This window comes from Lacerta agilis, chromosome 18 (genome assembly GCF_009819535.1).
Source record: "Lacerta agilis isolate rLacAgi1 chromosome 18, rLacAgi1.pri, whole genome shotgun sequence".
In the NCBI taxonomy this organism is placed as follows: Eukaryota; Metazoa; Chordata; class Lepidosauria; order Squamata; family Lacertidae; genus Lacerta; species Lacerta agilis.
The window spans coordinates 2,843,425-2,871,195 of NC_046329.1; the positions used below are offsets into that span (position 1 = coordinate 2,843,425).

General features: G+C 49.0%; 2 protein-coding genes across 4 annotated transcripts in view; one reads left to right on the plus strand and one right to left on the minus strand.

Annotated features, from left to right (window-relative positions):
- On the minus strand, positions 1-18,869 carry ANKLE1 (ankyrin repeat and LEM domain containing 1). Its single transcript, XM_033136874.1, is given in 16 exon segments — positions 1-176; positions 1,034-1,153; positions 2,660-2,666; positions 2,732-2,799; positions 2,802-2,913; positions 5,038-5,200; positions 6,978-7,176; positions 7,178-8,496; positions 8,613-9,755; positions 13,234-13,377; positions 14,155-14,242; positions 14,244-14,262; positions 16,074-16,225; positions 16,466-16,499; positions 17,093-17,421; positions 18,804-18,869. Coding segments are annotated over 16 exon segments (4,128 nt in total). The 3' UTR covers positions 1-11.
- The window catches only part of BABAM1 (BRISC and BRCA1 A complex member 1), a 14,523-nt gene continuing 5,490 nt past the window's right edge, over positions 18,739-27,771 (plus strand). Inside the window, exons 1-6 of one of the 3 annotated variants that reach the window (XM_033136733.1) lie at positions 18,739-18,836; positions 21,312-21,643; positions 22,650-22,708; positions 25,175-25,295; positions 26,696-26,774; positions 26,943-26,970. In XM_033136733.1, coding sequence (XP_032992624.1) covers positions 21,365-21,643; positions 22,650-22,708; positions 25,175-25,295; positions 26,696-26,774; positions 26,943-26,970 — 566 coding nt within the window. In that variant the 5' untranslated portion in view covers positions 18,739-18,836; positions 21,312-21,364. The remainder of the gene's footprint in view (positions 18,837-21,311; positions 21,644-22,649; positions 22,709-25,174; positions 25,296-26,695; positions 26,775-26,942; positions 26,971-27,771) is intronic. The other 2 variants (XM_033136734.1, XM_033136735.1) reach the window with 2 other exon arrangements.

The following is a 27,771-nucleotide window of genomic DNA, read 5'->3' on the forward strand; positions in this document are numbered from 1 at the left end:
CCAGGGAGCTGTCACTGGCCTGTGCGGATGTCTGCGGGCCGCAGCTGCCGCTCCCCCTCTGCCAGGAAGATCTGCATGGCTCTGTGAAGGAGGTGGATGCCCAGGCAGCGCCTCCGCTTCATAGGCCAGCCTGCCATGATGCCGTAGTAATTCCCTCTCTTCTGATTGGTCAGCATCTTCAGGCCCTGGAGGGAGACACGGGGGGGCCCGTGAGCCTGTTGATTTCCCTAGATCTCTCAGGGGGCTTTCCATACCACTGACCACAGTAATTTCCCCCCCCCCCCCGTGGATGTCTGAATTAGGACTGGGGTGGGTGGGCAATGTGATAGTCCCAGTCCTATTCGGATGGCCGCTTCCAGAAGTGCTGCTTGACCCTGTGGAGCTATGAGCTACCATCTTTCTCTCTCTCTCATTCATTATTTATTAGTAATTATACGGCCTATACCCACAGGTAGGGACGTGGGTGGCGCTGTGGGTTAAACCACAGAGCCTAGGGCTTGCCGATCAGAAGGTCAGCAGTTCGAATCCCGCAACGGGGTGAGCTCCCGTTGCCGGTCCCTGCTCCTGCCAACCTAGGTTGAAAAGCACGCCAAAGTGCAAGTAGATAAATAGGTACTGCGCTCCAGCGGGAAGGTAACGACGTTTCCGTGCACTGCTCTGGTTCGCCAGAAGCGGCTTAGTCATGCTGGCCACATGACCTGGAAGCTGTACGCCAGCTCCCTCGGCCAGTAAAGCGAGATGAGCGCCACAACCCAGAGTCAGACAGGACTGGACTTAACGGTCAGGGTCCCTTTACCTTTACCTTATACCCACAGGTCTCACAAGATGCAAAAATCACAACATAAAAACACAAAATGCATACCATAATGAAAACAAAACAACACAGTAATCCCCTCCCTTCCCCGACAACATTGTAAAAGGGCACACCCCCACGTGGGGATCGAACCCAGACCCTGAAATCAAAAGTCTCATGCTCTACGACTGAGCGTCCTGCGAAGGAGCCTGCCTTCAGCCGTGGCCCCCTCTGGCATGCGCCCTTACCGATGGCATCCACCATGCAGGCTTCTCTCGTGTAGGCTTCCACCGGGATGACGTTCTGGAAACAGTGCATGGAGATGACCCCCTGACCGCTGGCCCAGATATCCAGGATATGCTGACTTTGGAGCACGCCTGGAGGAAAGGAGGGGGCAGATAGTGGCGGAAAATTACGCAAAGGAAAATGCCAAAGGATAAATGGACATAAATCTGATATCAGGAATCTCAAGACAGAGAAACCAGTAGAACACTTCAATCTCCCAGGACATTGTATAAAAGATCTCAAAGTAGCTGTCTTAATGCAAAGAAATTTCAGAAATAGACTGGAAAGAGAAGTGGTCTGAATTGCAACTCATCACCAAACTTAAAACCAATGGAGAAACCTGGTCTGAACAAGACATTGGATTCTTATCTCATTATACATAACAAAGCTATGTTTAGCCATCTCACCCCTTGCTTTCTCCTGTAAGACCAATTGCAGTCGTTAAGAGTCGTCAACAGGTTTTCCACACCTATCAGCCAATTCCCATTCCCACCATCCTTCTGAGTAATACCCCGCCTCACACTCACACTATATATAAGGATCTGGTGACTTCTGTTTCAGTGTATCCTGAAGAAGTGTGCATGCACACGAAAGCTCATACCAAGAACAAGCTTAGTGGTCTCTAAGGGTGCGACTGGAAGGAATTTTTATTTTATTTTTGTTTTGACTATGGCAGACCAACACGGCTACCTACCTGTAACTGAAAAGTAAGTGTTTGCTTTCAGATCTGTTTCAAAGCAGGATCCCCTACCTCTGCCAAAAGGGCCCCGATTCATCTAGCTGCTTCTGAAAAGGCAGCTGCCAAGGCAGGAAGATGGAAGCCCCCTTGAGCAGCCCCAGCCCATGCACACGGTTTCATAGGTGCCAAAGGGTTTTGGACCCCTTTGCCCCTCCCAAATGGGGGGTAAAATCGACTGGGCCGAGCTGCCCCAGCCTCCTCTGCCACGTGAGAGTGCAGGTAAGGCACCCATCGCCCACCCGCCTGCCTAGACCCGGCCCCCTTGAGACTCCTGCCATGGAGGGGACTTGGGTGCCACCGCTGGAGGGGAGAGAGGGAAGGGTGTGTGGGGCTGGTTGTCCCCCAGCTCCTGGCCTCAGCTTGGGCACCATCGCCTCCTGCGCCCGGGCCTCGGAAGCGGTTGTCAGACCTGGGTGGGGGTGGGGAGGCTCACCTTGGGCTATGAAGAGTAGAAGAGTTTGGATTTGGATATCCACGCTTTACCACTACCCGAAGGAGTCTCAAAGTGGCTCACATTCTCCTTCCCCTTCCTCTGTGAGGTGAGGTGGGGCTGAGAGGACTTCAGGAAGCGTGACTAGCTCAAGGTCACCCAGCAGCTGCATGTGGAGCAGTGGAGACGCGACCCGGTTCACCAGATTACGAGTCCACCGCTCTTGAGCACTACATCCCCACTGGCTCTCATTGCTCGCTTGGCTCCAGCCTCCCTCCTTCCGGCAGGGGACGGACCAATGCGTCCCCCTCCCCCAGTATTTTAATCAAGATGGCATAGTCTCTGCCCTGTGTCCAGAAGTTGACTGGAGGGTGCATCTCACGCTGCCACATCTCTCTGGCCTGACCCCCACCCTCACCCTGTGGCGTTTGCATCAAAGCAGGGGAGAGCAGGGGAGCCACCCTGGGCTCGGTGCTGCCTTCACCTGTCGTGCACTTGCCTCTTCCAGCTCTGCTGGTAGTGCGTCAAGGGCAGTTCGTAGAGGTGGCAGTAAGAGGCCTGGAGCGCTTCCCCTTGCCCACGTAGAAGATGGCGCTGATGAATGTCCGGAAACCACTCGGCTCGGCTGATGTACTGGCAGCGGAAGGGGGCAGGTTCTGGGTCACCCTGTCGGGCACAGGCAGAAGGGCAGAGTTAACCGGCAGAACTCGACGTCATGGGATGGCAGCGGTGGGCCAACAACTCAGATAATAATAATAATAATGATAATAATAATATTTATTATTTGTACCCTGCCCATCTGGCTGGGTCTCCCCAGCCACTCTGGGCGGCTTCCAACAAATATTCAATACATTAAATATCACAGATTAAAAACTTCCCTATACAGGGCTGCTTCAGGTGTCTTGTGAATGTCAGGTAGTTGTTTATCTCTTTGACATGAGATTGGGAGGGCGTTCCACAGGGCGGGTGCCACTACCGAGAAGGCCCTCTGCCTGGCTCCCTGTAGCTTTGCTTCTCGCAGTGAGGGGAACCGCCAGAAGGCCATCGGAGCTGGACCTCAGTGTCGGAAGGCTTTAAGAGGCGACTGGACAAATTCGTGGAGGAGCGGGGAGCCGCCAACGGCTGCCAGGCACGATGGCCAAGCTCTGCTTCCACGGTCGAAGGTGGCTGTGCTTCTGAGTACCAGTTTCCTGGAAACAGCAGGAGGGGATCGTGCCCCTGCTTGTCCGCGTTTCCCTTGGGGGCATCTGGTCGGTCAATGTGGGAATGTGATGCTGGACTAGGTGGAGCAGTGGCCTGATCCAGCAAGCTCTTCTTATGTTCTTGGGGGATATAGGAGGAAGAGGTGGTCTGTGTGAGTGTGAGATACACGCACTCACAAAATGCAACCACCCCCCCCCCCCAGATCGGGGATCAGGAACCCTTTCCCCTCTGCCTGGGGTTCTGCATTCCCTTCCAGAGGCCCATGCCGGCAACATGCAGGGCCAGAGGCAAAAGCAGGTGGAGGAATCGATGAAAATGTTTACCGTATTTTTCACTCCATAAGACACACTTTTTCCTCCTGAAAAGTAAGGGGAAATATCTGTGTGTCTCATGGAGCGAATGGTGGTCCCTGGAGCTGAATTTCCCAGGGGCCAAAAGAGGATCATGCTTTTATTTACGAAAGAAAAGATTTTTCTTGAAAGGACCCCGCTCAGCAGCTGATCAGCAAGAGATCGGGAGAGATAAGAGTCCCGGCTCCCTTCAGCCCCGCCCTCCATTGTTGAATGGTGCTGCAGAGGGAGGTTGTTTGTTCCTCCCAGCTACATGTGACCTGGCTGATTAGATTATCTGTCTGGAAACTGTAGAAAAGGCTCCCTTTCCTTTAGAAGCTACAGAAATGTGAGTTGAACCCCATAAAAATGGGGCTTTTCCTCTTTGCTTTTCCCCCTTTGCAAAAGGAGCTTTGCTTTCCCCCTTGCAAAAAAAGCTGCAAAACTTTTAGCTGATCCTAAAACAACAGGGCTTTTCCCTTTGCAAAAAAAAGCTGCAAAACTTTAGCTGATCCTCAAAAAAACAGGGCTTTTAGAGGAAAACCAGAAAAAATATTTTTAGCGTTTCCTCCCTCTAAAAACGAGGTGCGCCCCATGGTCCGGTGCGCCTTATGGAGCGAAAAAGATCGGTACTCTTTCCATCAGGTAACCAAGGGTGCATCCCAGCCAGGCCAAAACACCTGGTGTTGTGGTGTGTGTAAATCGGGGCTGGCAAGGATGTTCTGTGTGGCCTGTGAGAATCCTGGCCCTTGGACGCCAGGGCTTAAGCTTTCCTACCCTGAGTCACAGAAATCATAGAACCGCAGAGCTGGAAGGGACCATGAGGTCACCTAAGTCCAGCGTTTCCCCGAACTTGGGCCCCAGCTTTTTTCTGACTACAATTCCCATCATCGCTGACCACTGGTCCTGCGAGCTAGGGATGATGGGAGTTGTAGTCTGAAAACAGCTGGAGACCCAAGTTTGGGAAACCCAGATCTAGTCCAACCCCTGCACTGCTCGAACCCACAACCCTGAGATTAAGAGACAAGCTCTTCTCCATTCGAACTGGTGATCAGATGGAGCAGAGGCTGGAGAGAGAGGCTCCAAGCTCTTTCCTGGCATGGCCAGAGGCCTGACAACACCCCGAGGGTTCTGTTCTGCGGAAAAGACTGCACGCTGTCAAACTATATCGCCAGCCCAAAACTCAGCTGAGTCTGAAAAGGTAAGAATTGCCTCCTTTTCCCCCAGCAGCAGCTGAGTCGGGGGAAAGCTTGCACACCTGGGATCCAGGAGCAGGTAGTTGAAGCTGGACTTGAGAAGACCCTCCCTCCACTTGCGGCTCTTGTCCGGCTGGTCGAACTGCCTGGACAAAGCCATCTCGTCCTCCTGGCCATCTGGGATCTGGTAAGTGTCCAGGGCAGTAGACAATTCCGGGCTGTAGCCTGGAGGCAAGGAAAGAACAGACAACCCCACCCCCACCAAAACAGACAAGTTTGTTAACACACGGTGGAGAGACGCACAGGATACGTAACCAGAATATTATCTCAATATACGGTCACAGCAGAGAGACGTTGTCATATCGTGCACGAGCAGAATAGGGCTGAGCGATATATTGATATAGCGTCCTAAACTGGTTTGAAGTCCACATCGTGATAGCGGTTTCATAATTTTGGACCTGGCAATATACAGGTGAAACTCGAAAAATTAGAATATCGTGGAAAAGTCCATTTATGTAAGCAATTGTTTTCATTAGCTACTGGAGTTTAATATATGAGATAGACTCCTGACATGCAAAGCGAGATATGTCAAGCCTTTGCTTGTTAAAATTGTGATGATTATGGTGTACAGCTGATGAGAACCCCAAATTAACAATTTCAACTTTGAGGTTCTCACCAGCTGTACGCCATAATCATCACAATTATAACAAATAAAGGCTTGACATATCTCGCTTTGCATGTCATGAGTCTATCTTATATATTAGTTTCACCTTTTAAGTTGAATTACTTAAAGAAATAAACCTTTCCACGATATTCTAATTTTTCGAGTTTCACCCGTATATAGCAAATCGTGTGTGTGTGTGTGTGTGTGTTTGTGTGTTTTGCAAAAACCACAATGTGGGGCAAAACCGTTAGGCCAGCCAATGCTTCTCTCGATTCCTGCTGTCCCTGTTAACTTTGCCCACTCAGCATTGCCCTGCCTCCTGCAAGGGGCAGCAAATCACAAGAGCAGGCGCTGGCAAAAACCTTGGTGCAGGAAAAACTGTGACGCCACATAGCTCCCTTCTTAGAATCACAGAATCACAGAGTTGGAAGAGACCCCAAGGGCCATCCAGTCCAACCCCCTGCCAAGCAGGAAACACCATCAAAGCATTCCTGACAGATGGCTGTCAAGCCTCCGCTCAAAGACCTCCAAAGAAGGAGACTCCACCACACTCCTTGGCAGCAAATTCCACTGTCGGACAGCTTACTGTCAGGAAGTTCTTCCTAATGTTTAGGTGGAATCTTCTTTCTTGTAGTTTGAATCCATTGCAGAAAACAACCTTTCTCCCTCCTCTATATGACACCCTTTGATATATTTGAACATGGCTATCCTGTCACCCCTTAACCTTCTCTTCTCCAGGCTAAACATACCCAGCTCCCTAAGCCGTTCCTCCTAAGGCATCGTTTCCAGGCCTTGGACCATTTTGGTTGCCCTCCTCTGGACACCTTCCAGCTTGTCAGTATCCTTCTTGAACTGTGGTGCCCAGAACTGGACACAGTATTCCAGGTGAGGTCTGACCAGAGCGGAATACAGTGGTACTATTACTTCCCTCCATCTACATGCTATACTCCTATTGATGCAGCCCAGAATGATATATCAACATTTCGCGACGTTTAGCTGGTGATATATTGCGATGTTGAAAACCAGGCATCGCCCAGCCCTAGAACAGAACAGGTGTAAGTGTGTGGTGGTGGTGGTGGTGGGGTTTGTGTATTAATATTATTATTTTTACCAGGAGCTCTCAGCCCCTTAGCCTGCAAATTAGAATCAGCAAAGGAGATATGTAAACCACTCTTCCTCCTCCTCCTCCCCACAACTTTAAAGACATGTAAGTTAAAGGCAAAGAAGCACATGGAGATGCCCCTGGAGGGGTTGACCCGGGACCTTCTGCATGGAAAGCCAAGGCCTCCATCAATGGGCTGAGGCCCTCCCCTACCCCCAGGCAAAGCAGAGACCCACCTGCAGAGCCCTTCCGGGCTTTGGTCTTCGGGTCGCTCATCAGCTTCTCTAGCAGCTGCAGGTAAATCTTCCTGGTGAGTCCCGTCACAGGTCCCGGGTTGACACCAAAGTCTCGAAGCTGCCGGACTAGCGCTTCGTCCGAGAGGTGGCTCAGATCAGAGGGGGCTGGAGGAGAGCAGCCGCCCGCATCTGGTGGCCGCAACCGCCTGACCAGTGTACGCCCTCCAGTCGTAGATGACGGTGTCTTCGGAGCTGGTGGTGTTGGCCACGGAGTCGTCCGTGCAAGGGATGTGGCGCTCCACCAGGGTGTGCCCTTCATCCTCGTAAAGGTATTCCACAGGCTCGGCGGCGCTCAGGTTCACTGGCCGGCCACCGGGCGACAGCTGGACATCCTGGACAACGGGACTCATCCGTCCTGACGGGCAGGTGGAGGCTCTCGGCACTGGCGGCCCTCTCGCAGGCAGCCGGCTGAAGCTCACGCGCGAGCGATTGGCCTGCCTCTTGGTCCTACCGGGCTTGGCACTTAGCCGCTCAGGTTGACCCCGAGACAGCACAGCATCCAGGCTTTCTCGAGCGGCGCAAGTCTCCTCTCCATTCCCTGGTGGCGGTTTGTCCCCCTTCAAGGGAAGCTCTTCCTCTGAATCTGTCGCACGGTCGCTGCCACATTTGGTATCAGGACGGTCATACCCTCCGCAAACATCTCTCCCAGAGCTCCCTGGTGTATCCAGGCTGATGAGAGGGCAGCCCGAAGGGAGGGACCCTGAGCAGCTGCCGAGACCAGCCCCAATTAATACGGTGTCATCGAGTTCACCGTTCTCGCTTCCCGCCGCACCAGGCAGGCTGCTGTTCCTTGGGCCGGCGGGTCGATCCTGCCTCTCGCCGGAGGCCGGAACCAGCCCTCCGGGGTTTCTCCACCGCCTGGGACGCTGCGGCATCTCCAGGGTCTCGTCAAAGAGGGAGGAGGAAGAGCTGGCACTGTGCGTGGCCGTCGCCATCATGCGGCTTTTGGTTCGGGGCGTAACGTGCCGGGGGCTTTGGTGGGGCTGGAGCAGTGGAGAATGGCAGACCTTGGTTGCCAGCATCATTGACCTCAGCTTGGCCTCCAAGCCGGCAGGCTCTTCTTCTCTGGTGCTTGGAGGCGTTTGATGAGGGATGGGCATTGTTTCAGCCGCATCCCAGTTCATCCCGGGAGGGACGGGACTCTCATTCTCCGGTGAAGACGTCTCTTCAGATGCCTTCTGTATAAGCACCGTTTCTGCAGCCCACAAGTGCTCCTCCACATCCTTGGTGCTCGTGCAGTGAAATCCTCTCCTATCCTCTGTACTCAACCTTTCCTGAGCTTCAGGCGACCCGCTTCCTTTAGCTTGCCTTGCAGTTCTCTTCCAACGATGGGAGAGGAAATTTCTGAAAGGTGCTCGTTCTCTGCTCCAGAAATCCTTGGCTTCTGCGTTCCCCTCAATGGCGGAGAGTTTGTGCCTTGGTTTCCCCACTTCTGCAAAGAAGGGCGTTCTGCAAGAACCTGGGACGTTTGGGAGAAACCCGGCTGGCCGCCGTTCTTAGGCCGTTCGTCCTTTGCAAAGCTGCGCAGGTCCAAACGTTGCCTCCCAGCGCGTGTGTTGGAGCAAGCCCCCTTACAAGCAATTCTGTCACACAAATGTCTCAGGCAGTCTGACCCAGCAGGAGAATTCCTCTCGTTAAATGCCTCGACCGTCTCTCCGGAGCTGCTTACCGGTCCTCTGGAAGCCGGGCCTAAGGAGAATTCTGACATTAAACTGCTGCTCCCCGTGTTGTGGGAGCTGCACGTAGAACAGCTGAAGGCGGCCTCCCTTCCCTCCTGGGTCTGAGTCTCGCTGCAAAGGAGTGCTTCCGTACCGCTTGCGTAACATTCGCTGTCGCATGAGGCGTACTGGCCACTGCTTGAGCTTTCACTAAACGATTCGTCTCTTTCGGAGCCTCCGCCCAGATTCCCACCGGCGCTCGGCAGCAACTCCGCATTGACGACGACCGTCTTTTCCAAATCTGAGACGGCTGCAGCGTTCTCCCGGGTGAACAGGTAGGCATGATCGGGAGAGGTGACGTCCAGCCCTTCGTGGCCCGTGGCTCTCACCACAAGGTCTGGGTCCAGGAAGCTGCCATACTGGGAGAGGTTGAAGGTGGCGTTGGGATCCTGCCTGCTGGCAACGGGATCTGCTTCAGATTCGGACACAACTGCATGGGTGGGAGAGGGCCCAGGGATCTCCCGGGATCTGTTAGAGTTTTGTACTTCGAGGCTCGCTCTCAGCTTGCGGTTGATTAAAGTGGAGGGGGGAAATGCGCCGTCTGCGGCTGGAGGCAAAGGGGACCCCTTAGCTGTAGTGCTCTGGACTTGGTGAATTTGGATTGCGCCAAGATCTGGTTCGGAGGGCTCGGGTCCTCCGATGTGAAAACCCCGTGTTGCCAAGGGACTTGGAGCTAGCTGCCCAAGCACGCCGCCCAAGCAGGATGAGGCTGCCGGCTGAGCACAGAGGTCTCCCTGATTGGACAAAGTGCTGGAAGCCAAAGAACACTCGGTTAGGAACGAAAAAGCGATCCTGTCCTCAAAGGAACAAGTTTTATCTTGGCTCTTTGAAGGACGAGAAAGGAAGGTGGTTGGCTTCGCATGCTGAAGGCTCTCATCCGGAGGAGGCCGCAGGCTTCCGCCCGAGAGGATGGGGCAAGCGTCGTAAAGCCTTGACGACCCCCCAGGGTTCAAGGTGTCTTCAGTCACGGTGGAGAGGAAGCTTTCTTCTCTTCGGTAGCCTGTATAAAAAAGAAAGAGGGACAAACGAGGCTAGGATTATTTAATTTGAGCCTCTGAAATTAGGCAAGTCATACGAAATAGTTGCTGGCATTCTGCTACACAGCTCAAGCATTTTTGAAAATCGCAGAATAAGGTAAAGGTAAAGGACTCCTAGGGACGCGGGTGGCGCTGTGGGTTAAACCACAGAGCCTAGGGCTTGCTGATCAGAAGGTCGGCGGTTCGAATCCCCACGATGGGGTGAGCTCCCATTGCTTGGTCCCAGCTCCTGCCCACCTAGCAGTTCAAAAGCACATCAAAAGTGCAAGTAGATAAATAGGTACCGTATTTTTCGCTCCATAGGACGCTCCGGACCATAGGGCGCACCTCATTTTTAGAGGAGGAAACAAGAAAAAATATTTTTCTGGTTTTCCTCCTCTAAAAGCCCTGTTTTGTTTTGTTTTTTGTTTGTTTTTGAGGATCAGCTAAAAGTTTTGCAGCTTTTTTTGCAAAGGGAAAAGCCCTGGGGTTTGGGGGTTTTTTTTTTGGAGGATCAGCTAAAGGTTTTGCTGCTGTTTTTGCAAAGGCAAAAGGCCTTTTTTGAGAATCAGCTAAAAGTTTTGCAGCTTTTTTTGCAAAGGGAAAAGTCCTAGGGGTTTTTTTTTGTTTTTGTTTTTGTTTTGAGGATCAGCTAAAGGTTTTGCAGCTTTTTTTGCAAAGGGGGAAAAGCAAAGCTCCTTTTGCAAAGGGGGGAAAGCAAAGAGGAAAAGCCCCATTTTTATGGGGTTTAACTCACATTTCTGAAAAATCTTAAGGAAAGGGAGCCATTTCTACTGTTTTCAGACAGATAATCTAATCAGCCAGTCACATGTCCTAGGGAAACAAAAAACCTCCCTCTGCAGCACATTCAACAAAGGAGGGCGGGGCTGAAAGGGAGCCGGGGACTCTTATCTCTCTCCCGATCTCCTGCTGATCAGCTGCTGAGCGGGGTCCTTTCAACACTCCCTTTTCTCTTTGTAAAATAAAAAGCACAATCTGCTTTTGGCCCCTGGGCAATTCAGCTCCAGGGACCACCATTCGCTCCATAAGACGCACAGGTATTTCCCCTTACTTTTTAGGAGGAAAAAAGTGCGTCTTATGGAGCAAAAAATACGGTACTGCTCCAGCGGGAAGGTAAACGGCATTTCCGTGCGCTGCTCTGGTTCGCCAGAAGCGGCTTTGTCATGCTGGCCACATGACCTGGAAGCTGTACGAAGGCTCCCTCGGCCAGTAAAGTGAGATGAGCGCCGCAACCCCAGAAGAAGAAGAAGAAGAAGAAGAAGAAGAAGAAGAAGAGTTTGGATTTGATATCCCGCTTTTCACTACCCGAAGGAGTCTCAAAGCGGCTAACATTTTCCTTTCCCTTCCTCCCCCACAACAAACCCTCTGTGAGGTGAGTGGGGCTGAGAGACTTCAGAGAAGTGTGACTAGCCCAAGGTCACCCAGCAGCTGCATGTGGAGGAGCGGAGACGCGAACCCGGTTCCCCAGATTACGAGTCTACCACTCTTAACCACTACACCGCAACTGGACCTAATGGTCAGGGGTCCCTTTACCTTTAAAGGACTCCTGGACAGTTAAGTCCACTTAATGTATGGTCTGGATATTTAGTTGGATCCATTCCAGAAACCAAGGGTGGTACATGACAAGTAAAGGCAGAAAGGTAAAGGACTCCTGGATGGTTAAGTCCAGTCAAAGGCGACTATGGGATGCGGCGTTCATCTCGCTTCAGGCTGAGGGAGCCAGTGTTTGTCCACAGAAGCTTTCTGGGTCATGTGGCCAGCATGACTAAACTGCTTCCGGCGCAACGGGACACCGTGACGGAAACCAGAGCGCATGGAAACGCAGTTTACCTTCCCGCCGCAGAGGTACCTATTTATCTACTTGCACTGGTGTGCTTTCAAACTGCCAGCTTGGCGGGAGCTGGGACAGAGCAACGGGAGCTCACTCCGTTGCGGGGATTCAAACCGCCGACCTTCTGATCGGCAAGCCCAAGAGGCTCTGTGGTTTAGACCACAGCACCACCTGCATCCCTCCATTTTTTTTAATATTAGAACTGTAGAGTTGGAAGAGCCCCCAAGGATCATCTATCCCAACTTCCTGCAATGCAAGCATTACAGCTAAAGAATCCCTGACCGATGGGCATTCGATCTCTGTTTTAAAACCTACAGCAAAGGAGAGTCCATCACCTCCCAAGGGAGTCTGTTCCACTGACGGAAAACTCTTACAGTCAGACCTTCCTAAAGTTATTCGGAATCTCTTTTCTTATTTGATACAAGTGTCAAAAACTACAAAACATAAAATATTCGCTTCGTTGATCAAAAGATAAAGTAAGTGTATAAATAGGCAGAATATTACAGGCTGTGTTTGTGTGTGTGTGTGGGGGGTTAAACTATTCAAATTAGTAATAATTGGAAGGGCCGGAGGGTGGGGTCACCTTCTTGAAACCGGCATCGCTGTAGATTGGATGGTAGTGAGTGAGGCTGAGGTTGTGAGGGCGAAGCAGCAGGGGTGCCAATGGGTAAGATACACCGAACGCCTCGGATATTTATTGGCTGAGTACAAACAGTTAATAATAACAGAGTTGCTGGTCAACTTCCTCTCCTCTGCTCAAAGATCTCATTTTCATCTTAAAAACTACTAAATCATAGAATCCTAGAGTTGGAAGAGACCCCAAGGGCCATCCAGTCCAGCCCCCTGCCAAGCAGGAAACACCATCAAAGCATTCCTGACAGATGGCTGTCAAGCCTCTGCTTAAGACCTCCAAAGAAGGAGACTCCACCACACTCCTTGGCAGCAAATTCCCACTGTCCAACAGCTCTCACTGTCAGGAAGTTCTTCCTAATGTTAGGTGGAATCTTCTTTCTTGTAGTTTGAATCCATTGCCCCGTGTCCGCTTCTCTGGAGCAGCAGAAAACAACCTTTCTCCCTCCTCTATATGACATCCTTTGATATATTTGAACATGGCTATCATATCACCCCTTAACCTTCTCTTCTCCAGGCTAAACATACCCAGCTCCCTAAGCCGTTCCTCACAAGGCATCGTTTCCAGGCCTTGGACCATTTTGGTTGCCCTCCTCTGGACACGTTCCAGCTTGTCAGTATCCTTCTTGAACTGGGGGTGCCCAGAACTGGCTTCCTCAAATCAGGCTTCCTCAAACTCGGCCCTCCAGATGTTTTTGGCCTACAACTCCCATGATCCCTAGCTAGCAGGGAAATTGTAGTCTCAAAACATCTGGAGGACCAAGTTTAAGGAAGCCTGTACTAAATATTTTAAACAGGTTCACGTTTCTCAGGCTCACACATTCGAATTTTTTGCTAAGCTCCGTTTCAGCAGCTGTTACGTATAGCAAACAAATGAGAAAGTAAAGTTTTAAATCGCGCGACAGGATGCGCAGATAACATTGCACCGGGGGAAGGGGGAAGGGGGAGGCGGACAGCTCGATTGCTTCCCCCACACTTACTCATCCAGCGGTGCTCCCCCTCTCCAGCCTCCTCCGGGAACCCTTGCAAGATCTGGAGGCACATCTCGTTCCCTTCCTCCAAAGCCAGGTCGATGGCAGTGTTTCCGTCCTGGGAGAAAGAAGAGGCTAGAGGACGAAGTCTGGCTTGCTAGTTCTCTTCATCCAAGTTCCCTTCCCTGCCCTCATAGAATCATAGATTTGGAAGAGACCCCAAGGGCCAACCAATCCAACCCCCTGCCAAGCAGGAAACACCATCAAAGCATTCCTGACAGATGGCTGTCAGCCTCCGCTTAAAGACCTCCAAAGAAGGAGACTCCACCACACTCCTTGGCAGCAAATCCCACTGTCCAACAGCTCTTACTGTCAGGAAGTTCTTCCTAAGGTTTAGGTGGAATCTTCTTTCTTGTAGTTTGAATCCATTGCCCCGTGTCCGCTTCTCTGGAGCAGCAGAAACAACCTTTCTCCCTCCTCTAGATGACATCCTTTGATATATTTGAATTATTCCAATTAACACGGGGCCAGGTAATCAAGAAGCAAGTTTCGCAGCTTCAACTCATCACCTGCCTGAACATTGGTTTAAATCTATCAAATCCGCCCTGCTTCCGAGTCAGCATCCAAAAGAACATGCCAGGTTTGCATGAAGCAGGTTTTCGTGTCAGAGGTCGGTCTCAGAGTGGTATAAGGCAGGCATCCCCAACCTGCGGCCCTCCAGATTGTTTCGCCTACAACTTCCCATGATCCCTAGCTAACAGGACCATTGGTCAACGATGATGGGGATTGTAGTCCAAAACAACTGAGGGCTGAAGGTTGGGGATTCCTGGTATAAAAGGCAGCAGGAAGGAAAGTGTCCCCTGCCATCCTGTCTCCCCCCGCCCTGCCCAAACGCACACACACACACACATGGCAGGAACTCTGGCCTACCTGGTCTTTCAGGCGGGGGTCCTCCTCCTTCCATCAGCAAGAGCTTCAAGCACGTGTAGCACCCCCAGGCGGCGGCTACATGCAAGGGGGGTGAGGCCGTCCACGGACCTGAATCACAAACAAAACCTGGGCTTGCACCTTGCACGATAGCTGCCCAAGCCTGATGGGTGTCAAGAGCCCTGATCCATTGCACTGGACTCTTGAACTGGCAGCAGCTCTCCTTCCCAGCCCCCTCCCCACCCGAGACTCCAGAGAGGCATGCAAGACGTGTGCATGCTCTGTCACTGAGCTACGGTCTTTCCCTTTAAAGTAAAGCAGGTCCTCCGGATCTGCATTGTTCTTGACGTTAAAATTTTATTATCTTGAGGTCAAACCACTGGATGTGCAGGTCAAATCTGTGTCCAGGGCAGCTGTCTACCAGCTCCATCTGGTACACTGGCTGAGACCCTCCCTGCCTGCGCATTGTCTTGCCAGAGTGCTGTATGCTCTGGTTATTTCCCGCTTGGACAACTGTCATGCGCTCTCTGTGGGGCTACTTTTGAAGGTGACCCGGAAACTACAACGAATCCAGAATGCGGCAGCTAGACTGGTGATCTAAAACAGTTACAGGTGGGTAGCCGTGTTGGTCTGCCATAGTCGAAACAAAATAGAAAATTCTTTCCAGTAGCACCTTAGAGACCAACTGGGTTTGTTCTTGGTATGAGCTTTCGTGTGCATGCACACTTCTTCAGATACACACGAAAGCTCATACCAAGAACAAACTCAGTTGGTCTCTAAGGTGCTACTGGAAAGAATTTTCTATTTTGTTGGTGATCTAAAAGATCTTCACTAGCTCCCAGTACATTTCTGAGCACCATTCAAAGCATTGGTGTTGACTTTTAACGCCCTAAACGGCCTTGGCCCAGTATACCTTAAGGAGCGTCTCCACCCCCATCGCCCAGCCCGGACACGGAGGTCCAGCTCTGAGGGTCTTTTGGTGGTTTCCGCCCTGTGAGAAGTGAGGTTATAGGGAACCAGGTGATGGTGCATGCTCTCTGGTATGCCCTCCCATCAGATGTCAAAGAAAAAAGTAACCATATAACCTTTAGAAGACATCTGAAGGCAGCCACGTATAGGGATTTTTTTTTGAAATGTTTAAAGTTTATCTTATTATTTATGTTGGAAGCTGCCCAGAATTCCTGGGGCAACCCAGTCAGATGAGTGGGGCATAAATAGTAAATTTATTTATTTATTATTATTATTATTATTAAATAGGATGTCCCTATTTTCATCGGAGAAATCATAGAATCATAGAATCATACAGTTGGAAGAGACCACAAGGGCCATCCAGTCCAACCCCCTGCCAAGCAGGAAACACCATCAAAGCATTACTGACAGATGGCTGTCAAGCCTCCGCTTCAAGACCTCCAAAGAAGGAGACTCCACCACACTCCTTGGCAGCAAATTCCACTGTCCAACAGCTCTTACTGTCAGGAAGTTCTTCCTAATGTTTGGTGGAATCTTCTTTCTTGTAGTTTGAATCCATTGCCCCGTGTCCGCTTCTCTGCAGCAGCAGAAAACAACCTTTCACCCTCCTCTATATGACGTCCCTTTATATATTTGAACATGGCTATCAGATCACCCCTTAACCTTCTCTTCTCCAGGCTAAACATACCCAGCTCCCTAAGCCGTTCCTCATAAGGCATCGTTTCCAGGCCTTTGACCATTTTGGTTGCCCTTCTCTGGACACGTTCCAGCTTGTCAGTATCCTTCTTGAACTGTGGTGCCCAGAACTGGACACAGAGCAGAATATAGTGGTGCTATTACTTCCCTTGATCTGCAGGGTATGCAAGTAATCTGATGCCAAATACACTAGATGCCCGCTGGTGGGTTCAGAGCTCATTTCCCCATGGATGTAGCAGAAGGGCCGTGCAGAATACCTGATATTGGGGTCTCCGCCATACCGGAGGATGAGAGCAAGGCACCGGATCCCACTCTCCTGCTCCATGCCGGCAGCAAGGTGGATGCCGGCAATCCCCTCGGGCAGAACCAAGTTGGGGTCCGCTCCCTGCTGGAGAAGGCTTCGACCATCCTAGGAAGCGAGTAAACAGCAACTAGAGACAAAAGTCCAGGAAAAAAGAGCAAGCGAAACGGACAAAGAGATGGAGCGAGCGAGGAAAGCTAGCAGCATTCGGGACATTTTAGTTTAGAGAGAAAAGGCGAGTGAACACAACAGAAGTTTGTGAAATTATGCATGGCGATTCAGGGTTGTAAATATGCATAAACAAATTTCAGAGAGAAATTTTGAAAGTCTATATAAGGGTGAGCACACCTTTTGTTCTGGGTCCTCCTCCAAACTCCTGTGTCTGTGTCTTTAATAAAGATCAGGCTTACTAGCTGCTTTGCTTCTCAATATTCTCAGGTTGGCCTCTGTTATTTCCTCCTACAGATGGAGAACCTACAAAGAACTCTATACGGGCTCTTGGGTACCCCATAAGGGAAAAGGAGCAGTTTTTGTTTACAACAGAAGTTATTATTTATACTCCAGACATCTGACTGGGTTGCCCCAGCCGCTCTGGGGAGGCTTCCAGCATTGTGAACTTCTTTGCCAACAACAATGATAATAATAATTGCAATGATACTTAGTTACAATACAGTAATTGCAAATAAAAGCTTGGGCATTACCGGTAACTTCAGATCTGCAAGCCCAGAAGCCCCCAAAACCATGTTTTGTAATAATCAGTGCATTTTCTGGGGGTTCTCCAGTGTACTCATTACTTGCACCTTTTTCCTAGAAGAAATGCACTGGTGGTATTATTATTATTATTAATTTCAGGGGTAGTTTTCGTTTACATAAGAAAGCTTTTACAAAGCCAAAAAAGAACAAACGAAGAAAAGGAGAAGCCGCTAGAGAAATTCACTTGTACACGTGAACACGTGCATTCACACGTGCGCTTACTCGCACTCTCCGCCCGACAGAGCCTCGCGCAGCCGGATCGAGAGCGGCAGGGCGCCTGGTTCCATTCCGCCCCTAGAGGGCGGCCAAGGGGCAGAGGAGGCGCACCTGCGCATGCTCACTCCGCCGGCACATGCGCAGATTTCCCACAGGAGGTAGCGGCTACAGTACTGCCATCCCCGCGCGGCCGGCGGCGGGATCTCGGCCCGGCAAGGTCGCCTCGAGACGCAGCCGAAGAGCCGCCTCCGCAGCCCCGGCCGAGGGCAGCGCGCCCTCCGCGGCTCCCTCACAGCCGCTGCCCCAGCAGCAACACTGCCCCCGCCGCCATCTTGCTTTTAAAGTTTGAAGCTTCCCTCTCAAGGCCTGCCTGGGTTTGTCATTGGCTGGCCGTCGCAATGACTGACTGCCCGGTTGCCCAGTAAAAAGAGGAACGAGGAGGGACTGGTAGGCGGGGGAAAAGAGAATCCTCTGTGTGGATAGGTTGGAAAGGGGCATGAGGCCTCTGCCCCTTTTCCTTTACCCGCCCGCCCTGTTGATTGGTCTGGAGTTGATGTTTACGTCACTTGATTGACGGTGTAGTTGTCTCTATTTGTCCGCTTCCCCCATTGAGCCTAAGAAAGACATAGAGGACTCGGTACTTTTGTCCACAGACATGATTTCCGGCTTGTTTTGGTAGGCTTTGCTAAACCCCAGTGTTTTTCTATTTATTGATGCCATCTGTTAAGTCGTGGGTGCAGTGTCTATATGATTTCAGCTCTTGGTGTAATCAGCTCTGGACAGTGATTCAGCATGCTAGCGAGGATATGCTAGGAATCAAGTCTAACAAGAACAATCTCCTTTATTGCAGTAGGAACTTGACTGACTGGAGGGAAAGGGCGAGCTCCTTTTTTACTCTCTGGAACAGGAGTTGGGGAAAGGATACATTTAGATTTTGGCAGGACCCAATCAGAGTAAGGATCCAAGTTGTGCCAACAAGTTAACCAATAGCAACTGTCACCGCACCCGTTTGAATCATCCTGGAGAGGAAAAACAACATAAAAAATAAAAAAATCCTTCCAGTAGCACCTTAGATACCAACTAAGTTTGTTCTTGGTATGAGCTTTCGTGTGCATGCACACTTCTTCAGATATACTGAAATAGTATCTGGAGTGGGAAAGGTAGTTACAGAACTAGCAGTGAAACTCATGTACAGTATGCATATTAAACCAATACATAACACCATCTATTTGCATTCATCCATCTATTCATTCATTCATGCCATTTATTTGCATTCATCCATCAATTGATTTATTTTGCGTTCCTTCTATTAAAATTCATTGACTGCTTTTCCCTTCATTGCATTTCCACCGTTTATTTATTTATTCAGTTTAAGGGGTGCATTATCCACTCTCTACCTTATTTCCTGATTGCATCCACATCCTTTTCTATGCCAGCCTTCTTTATAACTAGGGTGATTCATTTGCATTTCAGCTGTCTGGAAGGGAAACAAACAAACAAACACCCCAATCTATTGTAGAACTGAGTCTTTAAACAAACAGAGCTTCTCTTTTGCACGACGTTTGGAAGTGAGAACTACAAATCCCAGCATCCATTGCGAGGAGAGGGGCATTGCATATGGTTCTTCCCTTCCCTACACTTCCGGTCTGGTTTGCAAGAAGTCTTTTATTTTCGCAGCTGGGTTTTGTCTGTGCCTGTGAACGACCACTGGTTTTACAGGTTGCTTGCGTTTGGAACAAAAGGGGTCGAGGTAGGTGATTTTCCAGGAAAAGGGAGAGGTCATTTGTGGGATGTGCAAGATAATTGCTTTGGATGGGGACGATAAAGGATGCTAAGCTGATAATATTTGGTACAAAGCCTTTTTGTACAGTATTTGGAAAGCTCAGCTATTATGGGGATGGGGAGGAGCTGCCAAGCCTTGCAAAGATAATTAATATACGTTTATTCTTATGGTTGCAAAGGAAAATAAGAAAGATGGTGACCCTATGAGTTGTGCAACCAATTTCAGTTTGTGTGTGTGTGTGTCAAGTTGTCATGATTTTTGCAAATCTCTCTCTCTTAGCTTTGCAAACTACACCAAGTTATCATGCTGGCCGAATGATAAAAGCCGGGATCAGAGCATGTTAGCCTAGCTCTTGCAAGGGACATTGTTTTCAACGCTGCAGCTCTGTTCTTGCAGAGCTGGTCTTGGCCAGGAGCAACAGCCAACCGAGTGAAGAAATAGATATGATATGTGGTAGGATCAGAGATAAAAGCAAAGTTAACTGTGCTGTACATAAGAGTAGACCATCTCTTGCTCCATGAACTTATCTGATCTGCTTTTAAAGCCACAAATGGCCCTGCAGCAGGGAGTTTCATAGGTTAATTTTGCATTGCTCCAAGAAGGACTTTAATGGATCCACCATACTTTTTTACATTTCGTACGTAATCAAAAAGTTAAATTGGGTTTCAAACAGACAGCCCAGCGACATCGCCTTGTTTACTTTACATTCCTAAGCAAAATGTAAACTCTCTCAAATTTATGTTGCGGATACATCTTACTTTTTTGACTGAAGAAAATCTGTGGGGATGGACAACACAAATGTTAACGTAGTAGAAAAGCTTGAACTCATTTGGGTTCTGAAAACCATGCATTGTAAGGATAATTTGGGACAAGGGAGTTTTCATGCCATTAAATCGATTAAATTGACTGCTGCCACATACCGCTTGAGTAACAATTTCTGGGAGTCTTAATTCAAGAGAGTTTTTGCACTCAGGTTTTGACATCTGATGCCCTTTTAAATGTATTGTGGGAGGGGAAATTTGTTTGTTTGTTTGTTATTTCTATTTATTGTTATTTGTTGCATCTGTATACTGGCCATATACCCGCAGGTCTCAGGGCGGTTCACAACATAACATTACCATATAAAAAACACAAAATACAGAATAAAAGCAAGAACGTTGGATTATTGGTTTGTTTCCGTTCTTTCTTTTATTATATACTAGCTAGCCCAGCCACGCGTTGCTGTGGTTTTTTTTCCCCCTTTTTCCTTTTTTTTCTTTTTAAAATTCTCCTGACCCCGAGAGTATTCTGGAATCTCCTGTTTTCATTCTTCCCTGTCCCTTTAGAGCAGGGGTCAGCAACCTTTTTCAGCCGTGGGCCGGTCCACTTTCCCTCAGACCATGTGGTAGGCCGGACTATATTCTGAGGGAAAAACTAATTCCTATGCCCCACAAAAACCCAGAGATGCATTTTACATAAAAGAACACATTCTACTCATGTAAAAACAGCACGGCGGCCATTTTAAGTGAGGGCACTGGGGACCTTAAAGAGCATTCTCCCCCACCCTAGTCCCAAAATTACGCACCCCAGCGACAGAATCCCCTCAGAGCTGGTCTTACTCAGTGCGATCTCTCAGGCATGCCTCCTGCTCCGCTTTTTTTTTTTTTTTTTTGCTCATGCGAAGCTGCGGCGGCCATTTTAGGTGAGGGCACTAGGGACCACCCCCAGCCCCCCCACCAAAAGCAAGTTCGCCTGCGCCACGTTTCCACTGAGCAGTTTGTGTCAGAAAGTCCTCAGGTGCTTACAAATGGCAGTTGTAAAATGGTGGACAGGGCATTGTTGCTCTGGCCAGGTCTGATGATGTCAACAGGCGATCTGCCTTTCTATTGGATGCTGTTGGAGTCTTCATTCCTTTTGCTGGTGAGGTATAATAGGTGCACCACTTTTTTGCCTTTATTCTATATTTTAGGCACGACAGGTTTTTATTTTTTAATTTTTATGATGCCAGATCCTTCCTTGATGGTCAAGTTACGCTTTGTACTAATTTGATGCTGTTTGGTGCAGCGGTTAAGGAGAACATCGGTGTCCGCCGTGCACACAATGGGAACATTTATATATATATATATAGATTTTGTGGTTTTTACATAGTAATGTTATGTTGTGACCTGCCCTGAAATATTGTTATTATTATTAGGCCATGGTGGGAATAGGAGGCTGGATTAGACTTTGGCCTGATCCAGCAGCCAGGCTTTTCTTATGTCCTTATGGAACCTCCAGGTCCAGAGGCAGTCTATCTGGATTCCTCGTTTCTTAGGGTTATTTGGCCACTGTGGGGACAGGAGGCCCCTTGTCTCGATGTCCTTATGCTCCTGATCAGGTCTCCCCCCATTCTGGATCTGTTGCCCCCCCCCCCCCAAATGGAGCTGTCACCCCCAAAACTGTGTTGTTTGCCCCCCTTTCCAGGAAGGCCTTCCGGAACAGCAACCCTGGACTCCCCACTCGACCGTGGGGCCCTGATGGACACCTCGGAGCCCAGCAGTGCGGCGGAGGAGGAGGAGGAGAAAGTGACGGCCAAGCAGCGCCCCAGGACCCGCTCCAACCCCGAGGGCGCCGAAGACCGCACCCTGACCACCCAGGCGAGCGTGGGCAGCCGCAGCGAGGGGGAAGGGGAGGCGGCCAGCACGGGGGACAGCCCCCAGAGCGCCGCGGCCACCAATGGGAAAGGCTGGCCTCCTACAGTCCCACCCACCGAGTTCCAGGTCAGGACGCCACGGGTCAACTGCCCGGAAAAAGTGGTGAGTAGCTTATTCTGCATCCCCATGGGGAAATAAATAAACAGGATGAGAAACTTTTTCATTACGCCACGGCATGTTGATCGCCCAATATTGGAAAAAGAAAGAAGTACCGGCAATTAAGGATTGGCAAGAAAAATTATTTCATTATATAGACCTGGCTAAATTAACTGATAAAATTAGAGGAAGTAGTGACCAAAAATTCCAACAAGATTGGGGGAAATTTGGAGACTACCTGAAAAAGCAATGCCCCACTGTGAAATGCTGGCTCCATTTCTAAGCACTCTGTATTGGGAGCTAAAGTTAGCAAGGAAAATACAAGAAAATAAAATAGAAGGATTACACAAGAGTACTAAAGCAGTAAACTAGAAGAGGCAGACTGACAACCTAGGATGAAGACAAGTGGAAGCTGTAAGGGAAGGGGAAGTTACAGATAGTAGAAATAGACAAGTATGGACAGAAGTAAGGAAGAAAGAAGTATTACTAAAGGTTAATAGAATTGATTTATATGAAATATAGAATTGGATGTTATGTTTTGCTTTGTATTATTTACAATTGAATTATTGGGAATATAGGAAGGCATTAATTGACTGCATTTTGTGGTTTTTTAGAAGAATTCAACATGTAATTTTTTAACATTGTTATTCTTTGGTTATTGTTTGTTTGTTTGTTTATTCAATGTTCTTTTTTCTTTTGTATAGATGTAATAAAGTAAATAAAAAAAAGGAAAAAAAAAAGCTTATTCTGTCCTCGACTTCTTCGGGCCAGCCCCTCCTTGGTCCCATGAGCTCATCCTAGAAGAGGCAGTTTTAGACATTTGTTGGGCAGTTTGGGATAGCTCAGTTGGTAGAGCACGAGACTCTTATTAATCTCAGGGTTGTGGGTTTGAGCCCCACGTTGGGCAAAAGATTCCTGCATTGCAGGGGGTTGGACTGGATGACCCTTGGGATCCTTTCTACAATTCTATGGCTCTATGGAACATGACATTGATATTCTCTCTCTCTCTCAGATCATCTGCCTTGACCTCTCGGAGGAAATGTCCCACCCGAAACTGGAGTCGTTCAACGGGTGAGTGGCCTTTCCCCTTCTGGTCGGCTCACATTTTTCTGTTGTGGAAGAAAATCAGAAGAAGGCGATAAGCCTTGGCGGTTTCCCGCATGTCTACCGCGCAAGGCGTTTTGATGACATGCGAGACTGAAAGCGGGCAAGTGCGGAGCCTCTAAAATCTGGCTTTCTGCAGTCTTGTTCCCCTCACAAACACACCCCAAAACAAAACCCCAATAAATTTGCAGAGGGCCGGTGTAGACTGCTTGGCAGCTAGTAGCCTCTATGCTAGATCTGACCACTCAAGTGATGTCATTTGGCCCTCTCAAGAGCACCTGGCTGTGAAAATAGAGATAGATAGGAGTGAGGCCTGTGCTCCATCTAGTTCAGTATTGTCAGCACTGGCCGGTAGCGTCTCTCCAGGGCTTCAGACAGGGGTCTCTGCCAGGCCTACCTGGAGATGCCATCGGGGATTAAAAATGGGACGTTCTGCATTCAGAGTAGGTGCTATGCTCCTTTCACTTAAGACAAAACTAAGATTCCAGTCCTCATGGTTAATAAAATAATAATAATAATAATAATAATAATAATAATAATAATAATAATAATAATAATAATAATAATATATGAGTGTCTGGAGGTGGTTGGAGGATGGATGGCAGGTAATGAATTGAGGTTGAATCCTGACAAGACAGAAGTGCTGTTTCTGGGGAACAGGGAGCAGGCAGGTGGGGGGGGGACTCCCTGGTCTTGAATGGGGTAACTGTGCCCCTGAAGGATCAGGTGTGCAGCCCGGGGGTCATTTTGGAACAGGGGTAAGGCCCATGGGCCAGAAGCGGCCCATGGAGGTTGTTTGACCAGCCCCCAAGCTGCCCCTGAACCGAGCCGCCCGCTCATGCGCTGCGCTAAACAGGCACAGCGCAGGGACTTGCTTCCGCGGCCCCCGAAATTGCAAGCGCACGCACAATCCGGCCTACGGAGAGATCTCCGTGGGACCGATCTGGCTCAGGCAAGATAAACCTTGCTGACCCCTGTTTTGGACTTACAGCTGTCCATGGAGGCGCAGGGCAATTCTGTGTCCAGGGCGGCTGTCTACCAGCTCCATCTGGTATGCCGGCTGAGACCCTCCCTGCCTGCGCATTATCTTGCCAGAGTGGTGCATGCTCTGGTTATCTCCCGCTCGGACTACTGCCATGCGCTCTACATGGGGCTACCCTTGAAGGTGACTCAGAAACTACAATGTTTTATTCTGGGTTTTTTTTTAAAAAAATGTTTTATTCTGTTTTTAATCTGTTGGGAGCTGCCCAGAGTGGCTGGCGAAACCCAGCCGGATGGGTGGGGTATAAATAATGAATTATTATTAATATTATTATTACAACTAATCCAGAATGCGGCTGCCAGACTGGTGACTGGGAGTGGCTGCTAGGACCATATAACACCGGTCCTAAAGGGTCTTCATTGGCTCCCAGTGTGTTTCTGAGCACAATTCAAACTCTTGGTGCTGACCTTTAAAGCCCTAAATGGCCCCATCCCTGTATCCCTGAAGGAGCATCTCCACCTCTGTCATTCAGTTCAAACCCTGAGGTCCAGCTCCGAGGGTCTTCTGGTGGTTCCCTCAGTGTAAGAAGTGAGGTTACAGGGAACCAGGCAGAGGGCCTTCTTGGTGGTGGCACCGGCCCTGTGGAACGCCCTCCCACCAGATGTTAGGGAGATAAACAATTACACAACTTTTAGAAAACATCTGAATGCAACCCTGTATAGGGAAGATTTAATGTGTAATGTTTTATTATGTTTTTGGGTATGCTGGAAGCTGCCCACAGTAGCTGGGTGAACTCAGTCCGATGGATGGGCTGAAAATAATAATAATAATAATAATAATAATAATAATAATATATATTTACTGTATTTTCCAGCGAATAAGACGACTGGGCGTATAAGATGACCCCTAGCTTTTCCAGTTAAAATATAGAGTTTGAGATATACTCGACTGCAGATTCTCCACCCGGCGTATAAGACGACCCCCGACTTTTGAGAAGATTTTCCTGGATTAAAAAGTAGTCTTATACGCCAGAATATACAGTATGTGCCACTCATCTGGCTGGGTTGCCCAAGCTACTCTGGGCAGCTCCTCGCAAACATTTTAAATCACAAAAAAATCCTCTCAAGCATTAAAAACAGGCCTGCTTTCCGATGTCTTCTAAAAGTCAGATAGATGTTTATTTCCTTGATGTCTGATGGGAGGGATTTTTTTAATAATAGGACTGCTTCAACTGAAGAGAGTCAGGACCACTAGTTCCGTCTGGTGGTACAGCAGACGAAGAAGCTATTTCCTTGGGCTCCATCTAACCGAGGTCATTTAAAACAGAAAAACACCAGAATATTGAACCTGGGACCTTCTGCGTGCCACAGATATGCTCCGCTCCATTTTGAGAGAGTGCTCATGGGAATATTCTCTCTCTCTTTCTCTCTCTCTGTCTGTCTCTCTGTAAGGTCCAAAACCAATGCTCTGAACATCTCCCAGAAGATGATAGAGATGTTCGTCCGGACCAAGCACAAAATCGACAAGAGCCACGAGTTTGCGCTGGTGGTGGTCAACAACGACGTCACCTGGGTACGTTTGGGCTCCTTCTGTCTCTTTTCTCTGGCCACCCATTTGACCGCAGGCTGCTCGGGGCTTGTGGTTGTTGTTGCCGCCTCCCAACTGTGGCAGCTTCTGACCTGCACCACCACACTCCGCACGGCGGTTGTGTTTCTTTGCCCAAGCCCTTTAGCCCCGGAATTGGAGGAGATACTATAATCGTAGAATTGTAGAGCTGGAAGGGACCCCTGAGGGTCATCAAGTCCAACCCCCTTGCAAGGCAGGAATCTTTCGCCCGACGCGGGGCTTGAACCCACGACTCTGAGATTAAGAGTCCCATGCTCTACCAACTGAGCTATCTCATGTTTTCTGCACCATCCCCTCAGTTTGGATGCCCTTTCCCAGCTTCTCAATCTCCTTTTTTTTTTTTGCGGGGAGGTAAACAACCTTCCTACTTCGTAGCTTTTCTGTTGTCTTGCGATGCTCAAGGAGTTCAAGGATACTTTTAAAAAACAATTTTGTAAGTTGTGTGCCCTTGTTTCTCAATTTGATCCTTTTACATGTTTGGTGGTACTTTATGCATTGCGGGTCCTGCCATTATTTTTATTGATTACAGTTTAGTAATTCTTTATTGTAATTGTAAAGTGTAAACTGCTTACCGTATTTTCCACTCCATAAGACACACTTTTTTCCTCCTAAAAAGTAAGGGGAAATACCTGTGCGTCTTATGGAGCGAATGGTGGTCCCTGGAGCTGAATTGCCCAGGGGCCAAAAGAGGATCATGCTTTTTATTTTACAAAGAGAAAAGGGGGTGTTGAAAGGACCCCACTCAGCAGCTGATCAGCAAGAGATCGGGAGAGAGATAAGAGTCCCGGCTCCCTTTCAGCCCTGCCCCCCTGCCCAGGCCTCCATTGTTGAATGTGCTGCAGAGGGATTATCTGTCTGGAAACTGTAGGAAAGGCTCCCTTTCCTTTAGAAGCTGCAGAAATGTGAGTTGAACCCCATAAAAACGGGGCTTTTCTTCTTTGCTTTTCCCCCTTTGCAAAAAAAGCTGCAAAACTTTTAGCTGATCCTCAAAAAAACAGGGCTTTTAGAGGAGGAAAACCAGAAAAATATTTTTTTTTCTTGTTTCCTCCTCTAAAAACGAGGTGCGCCCTATGGTCCGTTGTGCCCTATGGAGCAAAAAATACGGTAACTGCTGACTTTTAATCTTACTGTTGACTGGTGTATTCTAATGGATAGCTGAATATTGCTTTATTTGATATAAGCTGTTTAGTTTAAAGTTATGTTTTTATTGTGACTTTTTGTAGTGGATCAGGTTTGTAAACTGCCTTGTGTGCAGTAACATAGAAAGGCGGAACACAAATCAAAAGTGAAATGAAATGAAGACGGATAATTATCGGCTTTGTGGTTTTCTTCCCCCACCCCGCCAGCTCTCTGGATTCACCTCTGATCCTAGAGAAGTTTGCAGCTGTTTGTATGACCTGGAGACAGTGGTGTGCAAGTCCTTCAGTATCCTTCTCGCCGTGTGCCGGCAGAATTGCGACGGGTTGGGCTAGATGACCCTTGGGGTTCCCTGATTTAGGGGATTCAGGAATCTGGACTGGGAGGGGCTGGATACCAGCTTGGGGCAAGAGCACACTGCGGAGAATTATCCACCTTGACTTTTCTCCCTCCTTGAAGATCTCGAAGGTCTTTTCAGCCTCATGTAAGTTTCTCTCCTTCCTCCTGGTGGGACGGGCATTGGGTTGTTCCTGGGATGTTTGAGATCCAGGGCTTCAGAAAAGAAACCCTTTCCCTGGAGATACCCCTGGGGCCTTCTGCACTACCGCACTGTGACCCACCCCTTAAAAATAAGGTGCTAGTCCTCATGATCCTGCATGAATAGGAATAGGAATAATTTATTATTGGCCAAGTACATTTTCTAACATACTTGGAATTTGTTTCGGCTACATTGCAATGTAAACATACAGACACTGTTCCTCTCACAATACAAAGAAGCAAAGAAACCCCACCCATATTTTACCTCCCCTTAAGCTATACAACTACCGGTATGAATTTAACAATTTAATGGCACAAGGGAAAAAACTATTCTTGTGCCTGGCCGATTTTGTATATGAAGTCCTGTAGCGACGTCCAGATGGAAGTGAATCAAGCAGATGATGACCGGGATGTAAAGGATCTGCTACAATTCTCTCTGCTCTCTTCCTAACTCGGGTAGCATAAATGGTCTCTATTGAAGGCAAGCTAACACCAATTACCCTTTCTGCAATTCTTACAGCTCGTTGGAGCCTTTTCTTGTCTCTCTTGGAGGCTGTACCGTACCAAGCTGTTATAGAATTCCAGAGAACAGTTTCAATGATGCCTCTGTAGAATTGGATCAACACTTCCTGGGACAATTTAAATTTGACATGAAATGCCGAGTTGAGCAGGAAGGATCCTGGTTGCCTTAGGAGCAGGGGGAGTGGGCTTTTCCCATTGATCCCTTAGCTCAGGGGGTGGGCACTGG